Genomic DNA, 19,827 nt, shown 5'->3' with positions numbered 1-19,827 from the left:
ATAGCACAAAATGATATATGTACTTTATACCTCCAAATTTTTAGGGGCAGGAAAAGGCTAAGAAATCTACTCAGCTGCAATCACAGGCTCCTTTTTTTGTTTTTTGTTTTGTTTTGTTTTAAAAAAATGACGAGTTGGAGGGCAGACCAAGGCCCAGACTTTGTAACCAAGAGTCTCAAGTTCAGGGAACAGGACTGAGCCCTAGTCAAGGAACTGGCAACATATGCCTGAACAAACCTCAGAGTTGTTATAGACCAGTGACTATCGTGTGCCTCCATTTTTCCCTGCTTCAACTAGGAGTGTATATAGTGGTTATACTATGCCTGTCCCATCATTGTCTGTTGTGTATGTATTGAGGAAAATGATCTGTCTCTTTTTTTTTTTGGAGACAGAGTTTCTCTCTGTCACCTAGGCTGGAGTGCAGCAGCGCAATCTTGGCTCACTGCAGGCTCTGCCTCCTGGCTTCATTCACGCCATTCTCCTGCCTCAGCCTCCTGAGTAGCTGGGACTACAGGTGCCTGCTACCACGCCCAGCTAATTTTTTTGTATTTTCAGTAGAGACTGGGTTTCACCATGTTAGCCAGGATGGTCTTGATCTCCTGACCTCGTAATCTGCCCACCTTGGCCTCCCAAAATGCTGGGATTACAGGCTTGAGCCACCGTGCCCAGCTGATCTGTCTCTTTAGTTCACAGGTCTTCAGATTGAGAGGAATAGTTTTCCAGGAGCTGTATGCAAAGGACTTACCTGTACCTGGAACTAAATGTAGATGATGTATTACATTTTGCACAGATCTCAATCAAAGCTTGATGGGATGAGGCTTTAGGAGGCTTGGAGAGAGGTGTGTATTTTATACATGGAAGGGATATGAGTTGTTGTAGCCAGGGGGCAGACTACAGCTGCAGTAATCCCTCCCACATGCAGAATAGGTTCCCTCCTTTCTCCAAGACTCATGAAGTCCAACAGTACCTCCCATCCCATAAGCTCCCCTTATCATGTCACCCTATCCCTGTGCCTGTGGAATGGTGGAGTCTGTGACTCCTCTACCTGAACCTGGTTGGGCTTTTGTAACTGCCTTGACCAACAGAATGAGGCTAAGGTGATGATATATGACTTCATATATCATTAATGGCTATATTTCACAAAATGTCATGTGCTTCTGCCTTGCTCTCTTTATTTGCTCATTCTTGAAAACCCCCATCTTATTGTTAGACTAAGCAGCCTGAGGAGAAGCCCACGAAGAGGAGAATCAAGGCCCTTAGACCACAGCCCTGGCTGAGCTCCTGATAGTCAGCAACAGCTTGTTAGCCATGTGTATGAGCCATCTGTAAAGTAGAATCTTCCCTCCAGTTGAAATAGCCTACTGATGCCACATGAAGCAGAGATTAGCTTACACATATTTGAGCAAAAGAAATGATTCTTGACATTTTAAGGTACCAGGTTTTAGGGTACTTTGCTACACAGTGATAGTTGCTCAAAGCACACCCCTCAAGTGATCTCATTTGTTTCTGTGGTATTAACTACATGGATTCTCAAATCTGAATTTTCAGGTCACATATTTATTTGGAGCTCCCACCCATATATCTAACTGTTAATTGGATGTATCCCTCCTTAAGCACTAACACATGTGACATTAAGGTATTGTCCTTTACCACCACTGGTTCTTTCTCTATTATTTTGGTTATCTTACTTTCCATTCATTGATGGCAGACATCTGGGAAAACATTCTTAATTCCTACATCTTCCTGCATGTAATTTTACATCTGAAATCTCATTTGAAAGCTGACAGAGTGATATTTTAAAATGTGATCATAACTTCATGCAATTCGTAAATGGCTTCACTTTACTTACACAATAAAACCCCATTTTCTTGGCAGGATATTTGTGGCTTTCAATGATCTGGCCCCTTGCCAGATTTCTAGCCTTGCTGACTCTTCCTCCTTTTTGCTTTATAACACTGAATTACTAATAGTTCTCCGAATACACAAGGAAAAACAAACAGTCATTTTTACTCCTTCAGGGTATTCCCCTCATCTAGGTTTTTGGCAGAAATTGGTTGCTTGTGGTTGTAAGACCCAGGTTCCTGTTTTCTTGCTGGCTGTTGGACAGGGGTTGTTCTCATTTCCTACAGGCTAATCTCAAGCCCTTGCCACATGGCCCTCTCACAACATTGCAGCTTGCTCCTTCAAAGCCAGTGGGAGAATCTTACTTGAGTGTGCTACAACAGACTCCTATGTAATGTCACCTAACCAAAGGAATGGCTACCCACTGGTCCTACTGACACTCAGGGGAGGGGATTATACAAGATTTGTTCACTAGGGGGTAGGAATCTTGGGGGCCATCTTAGCATTTTGTCTACCTATGCTACACAAAGTTCAGGGAACAGGACTACTTATGGTAGACAAAATAACTTAAGAGTACTTAATAACTCAAGTTATTGAGTACTCTCTCTCTCTCTCTATATATATATCTCTATAGATATATCTATCTATCTACATATCTATACTTACCTATGGTAGACAGACTTCTAAGATAGCTCCCAAGATTCCTATGCCCTGGTGATAGGAATCACTTTGAGAGGCCAAGGTGGGTGGATTGACTGAGTCCAGGAGTTCGAGACCAGCCCGGGCAAAACCCCATCTCTACAAAATATATAAAAATTAGCTGGGCGTGGTGATACATGCCTGTAGTCCCAGCTACTTGGTGGAGGCTGAGATGGGAGGATTGCTTGAGCCTGGGAGACAGAGGTTACAGTGAGCTGAGACCCTGTCACTGCACTCCAGCCTGGGTGAGAGAACGAGACTCTATCTAAAAAAAAAAAAGGTTCAATTATTAGAAAGTTTGGGAGAACTTCCTTTGTATCTGCTTTTATCCACTCTATTGGTTATTCAGTGGGCTCTTTCAATCTGACAACTCGTGTCCTTCAGTTGTGGGAAAATTTTGTGTTTATTTTAGTGATGATTTCTTCTATTTTCTCCCTTCTCTTCTTCTGTGACTTGCATTATTTAAATATTAGACCTCTTGAACTAGTCCTTCAATTTTATTACCTTTTTTTCTCTGTCTTCCATCTATTTCTGTTGTGCTTTCTGGGAGATTTATTTAACTTTATTTTTCATTTCTTTATGGATCCAGTTTCTTCCCATCTCCTTGAGGTTGTCTATGGTGGTTTCTGAACCTTTCTTCTTCCCATATAGTCTGTATTTTCTCTATGTTATTTATTTTTCTATGTGTTCTAGTTTCTGTCTTTCATGTTGGAGGCTTTCCTCAGGTGTTTGTTAATCCTTGGATGTCTATTCACAATTTAGAATTTGAAACTAAAAGCTGATTGGAAATTCTAACATTGGTGGGATTTGGTGACTTTTAAATATGTATGTATACATATGTAACAGTGATGTGTTCACATCTTATTTCTTCATTAATCTTCTTTTTAAATTTTTATTTAATTTTTTCTTTAAAAAAAATAGAGACAGCGTCACGCTTTGTAGCCCAGGCTGGTCTTGAACTCCTGAGCTCAAGTGGTCTTCCGTCTTGGCCTCCCAGCGTGCTGGGATTACAGGCATGGGCCATTGTGCCTGACCTTTTCATTAATCTTCTTAGTTTCTTACTATCACAATGGAATGATGAGAAAATAGAACAAAAACATCAGTCTTTGCAAGTCTCTGACAAAGAGCAGAGACTTCAAGGCAGTTGGGGTTGGGGGAGACTTGAGAGATGTGGCCAAAATAGTACTGACCCTCTTTGGCTGACTGGGCCGAGGAGGGTTGGGAAGGTGGAATGGTGAGAAGGTGGCACCATTGTAAGCTGTATTCGACATTTCTGCCCCATGACTGATACATGTCTGATCTTCACAGACCATCCCATGGGATTTCCCAGTGCCTTCTGGCCACCTGGCCACATGACACCCCATCTCCCTGCCTAGTTCAAATGTCCTGGGAATGCCAAGCAGTGCTAAGATGGACCCTGAAGCCAGCTGTGCTGGGTGGCAGCAAGAGAGGAGAGTGGAGGAGGGGCAGAGGCAGGCAACACTGTTCCAGATTCTCACACATTCTCTGTGTGAGAATTCAAGGAGTGTGGTTGAGTCTCGTCTGGGAGACATCTATGGTGGAAGGTGGAGAAGGTGCAGGTAGCAGTGGCAGAAGTCCACGTCTCTTAGGCAGTAAGCAGACTGAAATGGTGAGCAAGGCCGAGCCTAGAGCTCCATAGAGTAATTGGGCCTGGCCTGCTTTTTGGCGAATCCCAATGTCAGTATCTTTAGGCTTTTGGGGGTTACTCAGTCCCCCAAAAAGGATACAAATTCCAATTGAGGACAAAGGCCTGGCTGCTGGCATTCTGGGAACTGAGTGGAAAGAGAGCTGGGGTGAGGTGAACGTCTCAACATTTGGTTACTTAATCTCCCTGATTTCAGCATGGTGTCCACACTGTCAGCTGTTCCTAGATTTCTGCTGGTGTGGGGAAGTGACAGTTGTTTAAGCTCATAGAGTTGGGGAGGGGAATCTAGGGATCTAACTACCTCTCAAAAGCTTTGACACATTCCTCCTTATTTTAGAGCCTTCCTGCCACTTCCCTTCCAATATTTCCTTCCCAGGTCCAGATATGCCTGACACCGACAGTTCCTGAGCAATTTTAGGATCCTGTAGTTAAAATGCAGTTTTCCCTCTGATGACTTAGGGTTTTGCCTTGTAGGATCTCCTAAGTCAGTTATTATTCTGACGTCTAAAATTGTGCTACCATTTCTTCTCTTCCATTCTTGACATATGTGTGTTTATCTCTTTTAAAAATCCCACTGCTGTAGTTTTCCTGGGAGTTCTGAAGGGAGTGAAATTAGATGTGTGTATTTAATTTGCTGCTTTAACTCAGATATTCCTCATTGTTTTGTAATATGTCATTATATGTTAAATTCTTATATGAAAAAGTTTATTCCTTAGTTATCTGTTCTGTTTCCCTTGAAATATTTATCAATTAGTCCCACAGTTTTATTGATTGTTTTTGTTTGTAATATGTTTATTCTTTATGATTATAATTTTTGGTTTAACTTCTTATGAAATCTATTAGTTTTATAATGCCTAAACTTATAGAGGTCTAGACATGATGGCTCATGCCTGTAATCCCATCACTTTGGAAGGCCAAGGCGGGAGGATCACTTGAGCCCAGGAGTTCAAGACCAGCCTGGGCAACATAGGGAGACCTTGTCTCTACAAAAAATTAAAAAAAAAAAAAAAAAAAAAAAAAAACTAGGCACGGTGGTGTACATCTGTGGTCCCAGCTACTCGGGAGGCTGAAGTGGGAGGATTGTTTGAGCCCAGAAGGCTAAGGCTACAATGCGCTGTGATTGTGCCATTGCACTCCAGCCTGATGAGAGAGCAAGATTCTGTCTCAAAAAACAAACAAACAAAACTATATAGGTATATTGGGAGCATTAAATTCAGGAAATTAGGAGATCATTTCTGTTAGTGTTGGATTATTTTACAGACTTTTTTTAGTTGTGACTTTATTAATAAGAATTAGGAGAATTTGAATCCAAATGTTGGAATATTATTATCACTTTTTTTCTTTTTCTTTTTTTTTTAAATGAAGACTGAAGTTGCTGAAGATCCTCAACAAGTTTCAACTGTTCATCTCCAGCTAGGCTTGCCACTGGTTTTTATTGTTAGCCAACAGGCTACTTATGAAGCTGATAGAAGAACTGCAGAATGGGTTGCTTGGCGTCTTCTGGGAAAAGCAGGAGTTCTGCTCTTGTTAAGGTATCTTAAACATCAAATATTTATTATGTTTAGCAAAACACTAATAGTTTCCATGTTTTAAAATTTGATAATTTAATCACTTATAAGTAAACTCAAATCTTTAATGGATTCCAATATAGTTAGAACTAGTTGCTGTGCTAAAATCTGTACATTCATTTATGGTTGATGAAAACTTAGAACTTAAAACCTTGTTATAAATGAAGATGGAGATTAAGATGGAGACTAGAAAATCTGGTCTATATTTATGTGTAAAATTTTTCAGTCACTAAATTGTAATATTTTTTCATAATTTTTAGTATAAGAATATAGTTATGTTTTCTACTGACGTCCTGGGTGACTATTAGTCTTCACATTAGCAACATAAAACATTTATTTCCATTTTGAAAAAGGGACTCTTTGGAAGTGAACATTCCTCAGCATGCTAATGTGGTCTTCAAAAGAGCAGAAAAGGTTAGTTGTTTTATGTATTGTTCTACAATATCTGTTTATTTAAAGAAAGCTAATATATGTGGTCTTAAAGTAATATATTTTATTATAGAAAAATCTGTAAATTATAAATTGCTCCTATTCAAAGAAGATTGCTATTAACATTTTGATGCTTTTATCATGTGTCAGTCTGGTTTTTATCCTATGTTCACATATTTATATGTATTTTTTAAATAAAACAAAATCAGGATTATGCTAGATATCCTGCGTTTTGTTTAAAATAATATTGGGCTGGGCATGGTGGCTCATGCCTATAATCTAGCACTTTGGGAGGCTGAGGCAGGTGGATCACTTGAGCCCAGGAGTGCAAGACCAGCCTAGGCAACATCGGGAGACCCCATCTCTACAAAAAATTGGCTGGGTATGGTCGTGCATGCCTATAGTCCCAGTTACTCAGGAGGCTGAGGTGGGAGAATCACTTGAGCCCCAGAGGTTGAAACTGCAGTGAGCCGTGATTGTGCCACTGCACATCCACCCTGGGTGACAGAGAGAGAGAGACCCTGTCTCAAAAAAATAAACAAGATAAAACAGAATTCAAACCATAGCAGTGATGAAAGACAGAATAGTGATTGCTTTTGGGGGATGTTAATGACAGGAAGAGCAAGAAGATGGCCACTGGGTGTGCTGATGATGTTCTGTATCTTAATCTGTGTGGTGGTGATACAAATATGTCCACTTTGTAAAAATCCCTCAAACTCTATACTTAAAATTTTTGTTCTTTTCTGTGTTAATGTTATACTTTAATTAAAAGGCTTACTCTTACTACAAAAATTTCTGTGAATCTTTGGAACAAATTAAGTTTAATTTTGATTCCTCTACTTTTTAAGTTTATTATATTTCTGTAGAAATCAAAATTGCTTGTTTTGAATATAATGTTAAAAAATGAAGATATGTGATAGCAAAGAACAAACATACTTAGAGCTCATAGCTTTATTCCAATATAGAGTTACAGTCAAGAATACTTTGCTAAAATAATCTCTTGGCTTAAAATTTCATATTTTAAAAAGCGTAACACTTGGGCAATAGTAAAATAAATCTTAAGTAATATTTTTAATATTAAGTAATATTGATCTCAGTAGAATTTGGTATTCTTAAAATAACTGGGAGCACATAGTAATTTAATGTTGTTTATAGCTAAACAGGAAATTGAACTTATTAGTGGAATTAATTTAGATGAATATTGTTTTGAATATTTCCGTGGAATGTTGGAATAATCAATTTTGATTTGCTCTATTTGCAGTAAAATTATATATATTTCCATTTTATAAAGAGGTAGAACTTGCTGTTATATGTGAAATGTTTTACAGACTTCAATATAATGTGGTTGTGACAAGAAGCAAGTGAAGCTTTCAGCACCTTTTTTGCCACCTTTTTCAGTGTAGCCATTGTCTTTATAGAAGGTGTGCTTTGGATGCTTTTCTTTTCATAGTAATTTTGGAGTTACCTTTCCTTTTACGTTTTGCTAAGTTTTAGAATTGAAGTTCAAAGGCTTAGTTTTATTTTAGTGTCAAACAAGTAAAACTTGTTTTTTTTCAGAGTCTTACCCTGTCACCCAGGCTGGAGTGCAGTGGCACAATCTCGCCTCACTGAACCTCCTCCTGGGTTCAGACGATTTTCCTGTTTCAGCCTCCCAAGTAGCTGGGATTACAGGCATGTGCCACCACGCCTGGCTAATTTTTGTATTTTTAGTAGAGATGAGGTTTCACCATGTTGGCCAGGCTGGTCTCGAACTCCTGACCTCAGGTGATCCACCCACCTTGACCTCCCAAAGTGCTGGGATTACAGGTGTGAGCCACCACACCTGGTCCAAGTAAAACATTTTTATGCCAAAATACTTCGCTATATTCATTTTTTAAAAATTAATGTATTTCTAGGGAGTTCCAGTGGAATTTTTGGTATTACATGATGTTGATTCAATAATATCTCATGTGGAACATAATACGCACATTGAGGAAATACAAGAAGATGAAGACGATGACATGGAAGGTCCAGATATAGGTAATGTGTTATGATTCTCATCCCTTCCCTATCCTGCCTAGCACCCATAAAGTCAGTGAAATTTCTAATGAATTAACTTTCTCGAAGAATGTATTCAGATTAAGACTCTGTAAAGAAACCTGGCGGAATTTATTTTGAATCACATTTTGTCAAGTTGATTTGTTGAAAGATGTAAGGATGCCATATTTTGTTTAGTGTATTAGCATTTATTGTTACATATCAGGCTTCAAACTTCCCACATCTGTGCCTTCATCTTTCATATCAGTTCTTTCAGCCATTCTGGACTAGTCCGTGTTAAAAAACTCTACTTAGAAACTACAACATGATAATTCACTGTTACTATTTTTATTAGGAAATGGAGTTCTAATAAATATTGTTATATTTGTACTTGTAAATAAATCCAGTTGTTAATGGTATAAGGAGTAAATTTCAGTAACATTTTAGCACTTTTTTTAAACAGTTATTTCAGCTTTTAAAAAAATTTATTGCTTACATTTATGAAGTATTGTATGGTTTTTAAGGCTTTTTCCCACATATTATTTACTTCGATTGTTATGCTCTGAGTTAGCTGATACCACCTTCATTTTGTACGCAATGAGTCTGCATTTCTTGAGTTCAGTGATCCGCCCAAAGTCCCACAAGTGGCAGATGGTGGGGCCTGGGCTAGAACTCAAGCATCCTGAAATAAAATCTTATTTATTAATGACAGTCAAGAATACTTCACTAAAATAATCTAGTGGCCTAAAATTTCATATTTTTAAAGCAACAATTGGGCAATAGTGAAATAACTATTCCTGATACATCTTTCATAACGTTAATCCTCTTCTGTAATTATTCATTTATTTTTTCTCTTCTCCACTAGTCTATAAATATTTCTAAATCAAGGATTATGTCTTGTTCATTTTTGTATACCATATAGTAAATACTTGAGTGTTTTATATAGTACCATTATAAGCTCTAAGAAGGAAGCAATTTACATATCATTTTCATGAGCTCCATACATTGTGATAAAAATCTATATTATAAATTTAATAAGAGCTTTCACTGTTACAATGACCAGTTTCTTGGTTTGAGTGGAGCTCTGGTTTCTTTTCCGATATGCAGGGGTTAGAATTGCTTGTGTTCCTCTCTGGAGTTCTCAGTGGGCTTGTCATTACATAAGCAGACCTGTGTTCTGGTCTGTTTCCTCGCTTATTCCTGTAATGGTTCGTGTATTTGAACCTTCAGAGTTAGAGGACTTGTCCGCAATCTCAGTTTATTTGATTCCTGTCTTCAGTGGGAGTCGCCTGTTTGAAGATTTCTTTGTGGCCACAGCCTTTATATTGTTTCCTGACTCTATGGCCTTATTTACCCTCTGATGCTGCCTTATCTTTCTGGTTTTTATTTTTATTTTTTCATTTGACCAATAATAATTGTATATATTTGTGAGGTACATAGTGATGTTTCAATACATATAATGTATAGTGATCAGGTCAGGATAATTAGCGTATCCATCATTTCAAGCATTTTTCATTTCTTTGTGTTGGAAACGTTCAATAACCTCCAGCCTGTTTCTAGTATTTCTTTTGCAGCTTTGCCTTTTTTGTTTATTTTTCATCTTAACTTCCTATTATCAGTAATCCATATTGGCCCAGAATGTTGTATGGTGTTGTGCCCATATATAATTCTTCCCCCTCCCTTTGTATCACTCCCGTTTACAAAGGAAAACTAGATGAGGGTTAGGAAAGAATTTATTACCGTCTTTGAATGTAAATCAGAGACAGGTGTACCCCAGAGAAATCGGCAAAATGGAATCAGAATGAAAAACACTGGTTCCACAAAAGGGCAAAAGAAAAGAAGCCTGTGTTCCAGCCTGGGCAACATGACAAAACCCTATCTCTACAAAAAATACAAAAATTAGCCAAGCATGGTGGTATGTGCCTGTAATCCCAGCTCCTTGGGAGGCTGAGGTGGGAGGATCGCTTGAGCCCAGGAGATGGAGATTGCAGTGAGCTGAGATCATGCCAGTGCACTCCAACCTGGACAACAGAGTGAGATCCTGTCTCAAAAAAAAAAAAAAAAAAAAAAAAGACTGAAAATAGTGTGTATATTATTAATGAATAGGTGGAAGGTAGAGCTGAGGAGTGACTAAATTTACAAGTGATGGTAGCTTATTAGAATATAAGAAAAGAGGGAAAGGAGGAAAAAGAAACAGAGAAGACTGACAGGAAAATGAAAATATATGAATAACAAGAAAAAATATGGTAAATAAGAAAATAGGTCTTTGCTAATTTTGGTATTGAGAATGTAATTTTTTAGTGTCATGGAATTTGGTGCTTATAAGTACCTTAAAGTTATATAGTGCAACTCTCATGCTTCACAAGAGTTGAACATTGAGGCCCAGAGAGTTATGTGATTGACTAGAGTCGTACAGTTAGAAAATGGCTGAGGTTGTGTTGAAATCCAGATCTAGAATTTTAATTTATAGTATGGTCATGTGTCTCTTAACAATGAGGATACTTTCTGAGAAATGCATTATTAGGTGATTTCATTGAGCATACATCATAAAGTTCACTTACACAAACGTACATGGTGTAGCCTATTACACACCTAGGGTGTATGGTCTAGCCTATTGCTCCTAGGCCACAAACCTAGGCATGTTACTGTACTGAATACTGTAGGTACCTGTAACACAGTGGTAGATATTTATGTATCTAAACCTGTGTAAACATAGAAGAGGTACAATAAAAACACGGTATAAAAGATAAAAAATGGTACATTTGTATAGGGTACATACCATGTATGGAGCTTACAGGACTGGAAGTTGCTCTGGGTAAGTCAGTGAGTGAATGTAAAGGCCTAGAACATTACATGATTGTAGACTTCATAAATACTGTACACTTAGGCTGTACTAAATTTATGAATTTTTTTCAATAATAAATTTGTCTTAGCTTACTGTAACTTTTTTACTTTATACATTTTTACAATGTTTAAAAACATTTTGACTGTTTTGTAATAACATTTAACTTAAAGCACAAACACATCATACAGCTGTACAAAAATATTTTCTTTTTTTATATCCTTATTCTGTAAGATTTTTTTTCCATTTAAAACTTTTATGTTTTACGTTTTAAACTTTTCTCTAAAAACAAAAACACAAACACACATCAGCCTAGGCTTATACAGGGTCAAGATCATCCATATTACCCGCTTCCACTTCCACATTGTGTCCCTTTGGAAGGTCTTCGGGGACAGTAACAAGCATGGAGCTGTCATTTCCTATGATAATAATGCCTTCTTTTAGAATGCCTCCTGAAGGACCTACCTGAGGCTGTTTTACAGTGAACTTTTTATTTTATAAGTGAAAGGAGTACACTCTAATGATAAGAGTATAGTAAATATATAAACCAATAATCTAGTCCTTTATTATCATTATCAAGTATTATTTACTGTACGTAATTGTATGTGCTATACTTTTTTTTTTTTTTTTGAGACAGAGCTTTGCTCTTGTCGCTCAGGCTGGAGTACAGTGGTGCAATCTCGGCTCACTGTAACCTCCACCTCCTGGGTTCAAGTGATTCTTCCGCCTCAGCCTCCCAAGTAGCTGGGATTACAAGCATGCGCCAACATGCCCGGCTGATGTTTTATATTTTTAGTAGAGACAGGGTTTCACCATGTTGGCCAGGCTGGCCTTGAACTCCTGACCTCAAGTGATCCACCCACCTCGGCCTCCCAAAGTGCTGGGATTACAGGTGTGAGCCACCATGCCTGGCCTTATGTGCTATATGACTCACTGTAGGTTTGTTTACACCCGTGTCACCACAAACATGTGAGTAATGTGTTGTGCTACGACACTACAGTGGCCACTACATCACCAGATGATAGGAATTTCTCAGCTCCATTATGATCTTAAGGGACTACAGTTGTATATGTGGTCCATTGTTGACTGAAATATCATTATGTGGTGTGTGACTGTATTAGAAATTATGTATAAAACAATACTTTAGTTCTATGAATGTATTGTCTTCTTTCTCCCTTCTTTCTTTTTAATGTGTTGTTACAGAGAATTATGAACATACCGTAAAGGAGATAGAATAATAGAACAAATTCTTGTTATCCATTACTTGGCCTCACATTATCAAACCATGGCTAATCCTGCTCCAGTCACCCCCTACCTCTTATTGTTTTGTAGCAAATCCCAAACATAAGATTTCATCTATAAGTATTTCCCTGGGTTTCAGAAATACAAGATTTTCATTTTTAACACTAACATAATTAATACTATTATTACATCTAAAAAATTAACAATTCTTACTATCATCATATAGCCAGTCAGTGTTTGAACTTCCGATTGCACCATGCTCTTACATGCCACTGTGCCTTTGCTCATGCCGTTCTCTTTGCTCTTTATGCCACCACTGCCTTTCTTCTCTGCCTACCTGAATTTTCTTTTTCTTTTCATATTCAGCTAGTATCAACTCTTCTAAGAAGCTTTATCCTTTAGTCAAGTTATATGCTCCATCTGTGTTACCATACAATCTCTACAAACTTCCAACAGAATATTTATGAATCCAAATGTATTTTTGAAGATACATGGATGGATGGATGGATGGATGGATGGATGGATCTATCAGTCTATTGATTGGTCTGTCTAAATTAAGGAAGAGTTTTCACATATTCAGAATCCACTCATAACTTGATGCTTTTGGGATAAAATCCAGACTTCTTGTCTCGTGTGACCTCTTATGACCTAGCCACTGCCTAGCCTAGAGTTTTCTCATGCTGTTTATTCCTGCAGCCCCATCTTGTCTTAGTCAAATTTGCCTTCTCTCAGCCTTGTATGTGCTAAACTCTTGTATGTCTCAGAGCTTTTGCGTATGTAATTCTCTTTGTCTAAAACATTCTTTTCTTGATTCTCTACCTGGCAGATTTTGGGCTTCCCAATCTAAATAGCCCTGTTATATAATCTCTCAGTGTATCCTTTACCTTTCTTCACAAATTGGTCATAATTTGTAATTATATGTTTATTCGGTGATCAGTTTATCTGACTTTTCCATAGATAGAAGTTCCATGTGGTCAGGACTATGTCTGTTTTGTTTACCAGTTTTCCTAGTGCCTGTCACAATGCTTGGCATATAGTAGAGGCAACATAAACAAAACAGCACTATTAATATTCTTTGTAGAACAAGTTTTAATTTTGAAATTGACTAAAACTTTACAACTTCTAGGTCAGGAAGCATCTCAGCGTCAGTTAAGCAACTGGAAAGTTTTTTAAATATCATGCATCCTAACTATTAAGATAGGATGAATTCAAAAGTTTGTATAAAGTACTGAATTCTTACATGCTTCCTATGAGAAGAGCTTAAATAGTTTTCATTATACATCAATATTTAAATTAATTTCTTTTCCAACATTTCAGATGTTCAGGATGATGAAGTGGCAGAAACTGTTTTCAGAGATAGGAAGAGAAAATTACCTTTGGAACTCACAGTGGAACTAACAGAAGAAACATTTAATGCAACAGTGACGGCTTCTGACAGCATAGTACTCTTCTATGCTGGTTGTGAGTATGACTCTTTAGAGGGGACTATTACATATTAGGACATTTAAACACACAGATTTAATTTTTGGCATTTCATGTATTGCACGTTGTAAAATGAAATTGCTTTCGTATGTCTCAAGTAGACTGTGTGCATGGAAGCATTTACTTCTGATTCTGGGATTGTGCAATTTATTTATATCTGATTTACAAATTAAAGGTTAATGATTAAACTAGATGTTCATTAATTTTGAAAAATTGTGACTCACGCTAATGATTTTAACATATTGTTATTATAGATTTATAGTGAGTATATTGCTTTTATCTTCAAATCATAGCTATTTAGCTATATTCCTTGCAGTACAAGTGTGGAAAATCAGTTGCTTTTGAAACTCTTAAGTGGTTGGACTGTGTTAAGAAATGTATAGTAGAATATTTCTGCTTAACAATAATTTTGGGAAACCTCATAAATCTGTGTATTTGTTACGTATCAGTGTGGATGCTTTGGAGATACACAGTAATATCTGTTGAATTTTTCATTTTCATGTAGGGCAAGCAGTATCCATGGCATTTTTGCAATCCTATGTTGATGTGGCAGTTAAACTGAAAGGTATTGTACTGTGCTATGCATGCTTATTTTTCTGATTCTGAACTGTAGCTATTTGTAAAACTATGTCATGCAAAAAATGTAGAAAACCACATAAAATTTCAGGTTACTATGTTTGTGTCTCCAGGGTTAAGTTAATGAACCAGGAGTTTCAAGAGTACTTAGGAGCATTCACTTTGATTTGTCTTCATAGGACTGTCTTTAGTAGAACGTAGAGAGCCTATGTATTAAGTACTTGTGGCTACACAGTTAATCCAACAATCTTTTTGGTTTAAGTCAGTCATTCAGCAAGCATTTATGAGTGCCTATTCTGTGCCAGTTACTGCAGTTAAATACTGGAGATACAAATTTGGCAGATTCAAGACCCAGTCTCATGGTCTAATGAGAGATCAAAGATCCCTGTGTTCTTGAAACTGTATAGTTTACTCCTCATGGATGGAATGCTTTTTAATATCCAGGATCTCTTTATGTTAACTATCCTATGAAACCTGATTTAATAGTGGGCAAATAAAGATCCAAGGAATGGACTTTAACTGAAAATATCCGTGCTACCATCTCAGCAAAGACATAGGGAAAAAGAGGGAGGCCTGTTAGAGAGGTAATAATGGATTAGGTGTGCTTAATGTAAGTTCCTTATGGTTAGGTAGTGTGCCTTATATCAGCCTACTGGGCTTGGCATATTGCCTTACATTGCAGAACATCTGGTTTTTAACAGTTGAATAAATGAATAATAGAGTTTCATAAATTTGTTTCATTTAATGGAAACTGTGTACTGATGTACAACTTATTTATACATTGACACTTTTGAAAACTCAAGAAATTGATTCCAGATACTCAAACCTAAGTGTATCATTCCTTTTTAAAAATTATTATTTTTTTATTTGCATAGGTTATTGGGGAACAGGTGGTGTTTGGTTACATGAGTAAGTTCTTTGGTGGTGATTTGTGAGAGATTGGTGCACTCATCACCTGAGCAGTATACACTGTGCTGCACCCAGTTTGTGACCTTTTATTCCTTACCCCCTTCCCACCCTTTCCCCTTGAGTCCCCACAGTCCATTTTGTCTTTCTTAGGCCTTTGCATCCTCATAGCTTAGCTCCCAAATATGAGTGAGAACATGTGATGTTTGGTTTTCCATTCCTGAGTTAGAATAATCGTCTCCAGTCTCATCCCAGTTGCTGCAAATGCCGTTAATTCATTCCTTTTTATGGCTGAGTAGTATTCCATTGTATACATATACACCACAGTTTCTTTGTCCACTCGTTGATTGATGAGCATTTGGGTTGGTTCCATGTTTGTACAGTTGCAAATTGTGCTGCTATAAATATGTGTGCCAGTATCTTTTTCACATAGTGACTTATTTTCCTCTGGGTAACCAGTAGTGGGATTGCTGGATCAAGTTCCTTTTAGTTCTTTAAGGAATCTCTACACTATTTTCCATAGTGGTTGTATTAGTTTACATTCCCACCAGCAGTGTTGAAGAGTTCCCTGTTCATCACATCCATGCCAACATCTATTTTTTAAAAATTTTTTTGATTATGGCCATTCTTGCAGGAATAAGGTGGTATTGAGTTGTGGTTTTGAATTGCATTTCCCTGATCCTTGGTGATGTTGAGCATTTTTTCATGTTTATTGGCCATTTGCATATCTTCTTTTGTAACTGTTTCTGTTCATGTCCTTAGCCCACTTTTTGATGGGATTTTTTTTTTTCTTCTTGCTAATTTGTTTGAGTTCATTGTAGATTCTGGATATTAGTTTTTTGTCAGACGTATAGATTGTGAAGATCTTCTCCCATTCTGTGAGTTGTCTGTTACTCTGCTGACCGTTCCTTTTGCTGTGCAAAAGCTCTTTCATTTAATTAAGTCTCAGCTATTTATCTTTGTTTTTATTGCGTTTGTTTTTGGGTCCTTGGTCATGAAATTCTTGTCTAAGCCAACGTCTGGAAGGGTTTTTCCAATGTTGTCTTCTTTTTTTAATAGAATTTTTATAGTTTCAGGTCTTAGATTTAAGTCTTTGATCTATCTTGAGTTGATTTTGTATAAGGTGAGAGGTGAGGATCCTGTTTCTCCTACATGTGGCTTGCCAGTTGTCTCCGCACCATTTGTTGAAGAGGGTGTCTTTCCCCACTTTATATTTTTGTTTGCTTTGTTGAAGATCAGTTGGCTGTAAGTATTAGGGTTTATTTCTTAGTTCTCTGTTTTGTTCCATTGGTCTATATGCCAATTTTTACGCCAGTACCATGCTGTTTTGGTGACTCTGGCCTTATAGTTTGAAACAGGTAATGTGATGCCTCCAGATCTGTTCTTTTTGCTTAGTCTTACTTTGGGTATGTGGGCTCTTTTTTGGTTCCATATGAATTTCAGGATTGTTTTTTCTAGTTCTGTGAAGAATGATGGTGGTATTTTGATGGGAATTGTGTTGAATTTGTAGATTGCTTTTGACAGTATGGTCATTTTCACAATACTGATTCTACCCATCCATGAACATGAGATGTGTTTCCATTTGTTTGTGTCATCTGTGATTTCTTTCAGCAGTGTTTTGTAGTTTTCTCTGTAGAAGTCTTTCATCTCCTTGGTTAGGTATATTCCTAAGTATTTTTTCTTTTTTTTGCAGCTATTGTAAAAGAGGTTGAATTCTAGACTTGATGCTCAGCTTGGTTGCTGTTGGTGTATAGAAGAGCTATTGATTTGTGTACATTGATTCCGTATCTGGAAACTTTGCTGAATTATTTTATCACTTCTAGGAACTTTCTGGATGAGTCTTTAGGGTTTTCTAGATAAACAGTCATATCATCACCGAACATCGGCAGTTTGACTACTTCTTCACCAGTCTGGATGCCTTTCTTTCTTTCTCTTGTTTGAGTGCTATGGCTAGGACTTCCAGTACTGTGGTGAAGAGGAGTGGTGAGAGTGGGCATCCTTGTCTTGTTCCAGTTCTCAGAGGGAATGCTTTCAATTTTTCCCTATTCAGTATATGTTGGCTGTGGGTTTGTTATAGATGGCTTTTATTACATTGAGGCATGTGTCTCGTATGCCAGTTTTGCTGAGAGTTTTAATCATAGAGGAATGCTGGATTTTATCAAATGCTTTTTCTGCATCTATTGAGATGATCATGTGATTTTTGTTTTTGATTCTGTTTATGTGGTGTATTGCATTTATTGACTTGTGTATTTTAGTTATCCCTGCATCCCTGGTATGAAACCCACTTGATCATGGTGGATTATCTTTTTGATATGTTGTTGGATTCAGTTATCTAGTGCGTTGTTGAGGATTATAGCATCTATGTTCATCAGGGATATTGGTCTGTAGTTTTCTTTTTTGGTTATGTCTTTTCCTGGTTTCGGTATTAGGGTGATACTGGTGTCATAGAATGATTTCGCGAGGGTTCCCTTTTCCTCTATCTTGTGGAATAGTGTCAGTAGGATTGGTACCAATTCTTCTTTGAATGTCTGGTAGGATTCTGCTGTGAATCTGTCTTGTCCTGGACTTTTTTTGTTGGTAATTTTGTTACCATTTCAATTTCACTGGTTGTTATTGGACTGTTCAGAGTAGCTAATTCTTCCTGATTTAAGCTAGGAAGGTTGTATCTTTCCAGGAATTTATCCATCTCCTCTAGGTTTTCCAGTTTATGCCCATAAAGGTGTTCTGAATTATCTTTTGTATTTCTGTGGTGTCAGTGTGATATCTCCCATTTCGTTTCTAATAGAGCTTATTCGGATTTCCTCTTTTCTTTTCTTGGTTAATCCTGCTAATGGTCTATCAGTTTTATTTTTCTTTGCAAAGAACCAGCTTTTTGTTTCATTTATCTTTTGTATTTTTGTTGTTGTTATTTCAATTTCATTTAGTTCTGCCCTGATCTTGGTTATTTCCTTTCTTCTGCTGGGTTCAGACTTGGTTTGTTCTTGTTTCTCTAATTCCTTGAGGTGTGACCTTAGATTGTCTGTCTGTGCTCTTTCAGACTTTGATGTAAGCAGTTAGGGCTATGAACTTTCCTCTTAGCACTGCCTTTACTATATCCCAGAAGTTTTGATAGGTTGTGTCACTATTGTCATTCAGTTTGAAGAATTTTAAAATTTCCATCATGATTTCATTTTTGACCCAGTGATCATTCAGGAACAAGTTATTTAATTTCCATGTATTTGCATGTTTTTGAAGGTTCCTTCTGGAGTTGATTTCCAGTTTTATTCCACTGTGGTCTGAAAGAGTACTTGATATGATTTCAATTTTCTTGAATTTATTGAGGCTCATTTTGTGGCCTCTATCATATAGTCTATCTTGGAGAAAGTTCCATGCACTGTTGAATAGAAAGTGTATTCTGTGGTTGTTGGGTAGAATGTTCTGTAAATACCTGTTAAGTCCATTTGTACCAGGGTATACTTTAAAGCCATTGTTTCTTTGTTGACCTTCTGTCTTGATGACCTGTCTAGTGCTGTCAGTGGACTATTGTAGTCTCCCACTATTATTATGTTGCTACCTATCTCATTTCATAGGTTTATTAGTAATTGTTTTATAAATTTAGGTGCTCCAATGTTAAGTGCATATATATTTAGGATTGTGATATTTTCCTGTTGGACAAGGCCTTTTATCATTACATAATGACCCTCTTTGTCTTTTTTATAACTGCTGTTGCTTTAAAGTTTGTTTTGTCTGATATAAGAATAGCTACCCCTGCTCGCTTTTGGTGTCCATTTGCATGGAAGGTCTTTTTCCATCCCTTTACCTTAAGTTTATGTGAGTCTTTATGTGTTAGGTGTGTCTCTTGAAGGTAGCAGATTGTTGGTTGGTGAATTCTTATCCATTCTGCAATTCTGTGTGTTTTAAGTGGAGCTACTTTAGGCCATTTACATTCAATGTTAGTATTGAGATGTGAGATACCATTCCATTCATCATGCTATTTGTTGCCTATATACCTTTTTTTAAAATTGTGTTTGTTTTGTAGGTCATGTGAGATTTATGCTTTGAAGAGGTTCTTTTTTGATGTGTTTCCAGGGTTTGTTTCAAGATCTAGAGCTCCTTTTAGCAGTTCTTGTAGTGCTGGCTTGGTAGTGACGAATTCTCTCGTGTTTGTCTGAAAAATACTGTATCTTTCCTTCACTTAGGAAGCTTAGTTTTGGTGGGTACAAAATTCTTGGCTGATAATTGTTTTGTTTGAAGAGGCTGAAGATAGGATCCCAATCCCTTCTAGCTTGTAGAGTTTCTGCTGAGAAATCTGCTCTTAATCTGATAGGTTTTCCTTTATATGTTACCTGGTGTTTTGCGTCACAGCTCTTAAGATTCTTTCATTTGTCTTAACTTTAGATAACCTGATGACAGTGTGCCCAGGCATTGATCTTTTTGTGATGAATTTCCCAGGTGTTTTTTGGGCTTCTTGTACTTGGATACCTAGTTCTCTAGCAAGGCTGGGGAAGTTTTCCTTGATTATTCCCCCAAATATATTTTCCAAATAGATTTCTCTTCTTTCTCAAAAACGCTGATTATTC

General features: G+C 37.2%; 1 protein-coding gene across 2 annotated transcripts in view; it reads left to right on the top strand.

Annotated features, from left to right (window-relative positions):
• Positions 1-19,827, top strand: part of TXNDC16 (thioredoxin domain containing 16) — a 113,511-nt gene that overhangs the window by 44,137 nt on the left and 49,547 nt on the right. For both annotated transcript variants that reach the window (XM_015143696.3, XM_015143695.3), the window contains exons 10-14: positions 5,573-5,739; positions 6,129-6,189; positions 8,100-8,223; positions 13,622-13,765; positions 14,292-14,351. In XM_015143696.3, coding sequence (XP_014999182.3) covers positions 5,573-5,739; positions 6,129-6,189; positions 8,100-8,223; positions 13,622-13,765; positions 14,292-14,351 — 556 coding nt within the window. The remainder of the gene's footprint in view (positions 1-5,572; positions 5,740-6,128; positions 6,190-8,099; positions 8,224-13,621; positions 13,766-14,291; positions 14,352-19,827) is intronic.

Source organism: Macaca mulatta, chromosome 7 (assembly GCF_049350105.2).
Source record: "Macaca mulatta isolate MMU2019108-1 chromosome 7, T2T-MMU8v2.0, whole genome shotgun sequence".
Lineage (NCBI taxonomy): Eukaryota > Metazoa > Chordata > Mammalia > Primates > Cercopithecidae > Macaca > Macaca mulatta.
Note: the sequence above shows the minus strand (reverse complement) of the source record. Positions and strands in the feature narration are given on the sequence as shown.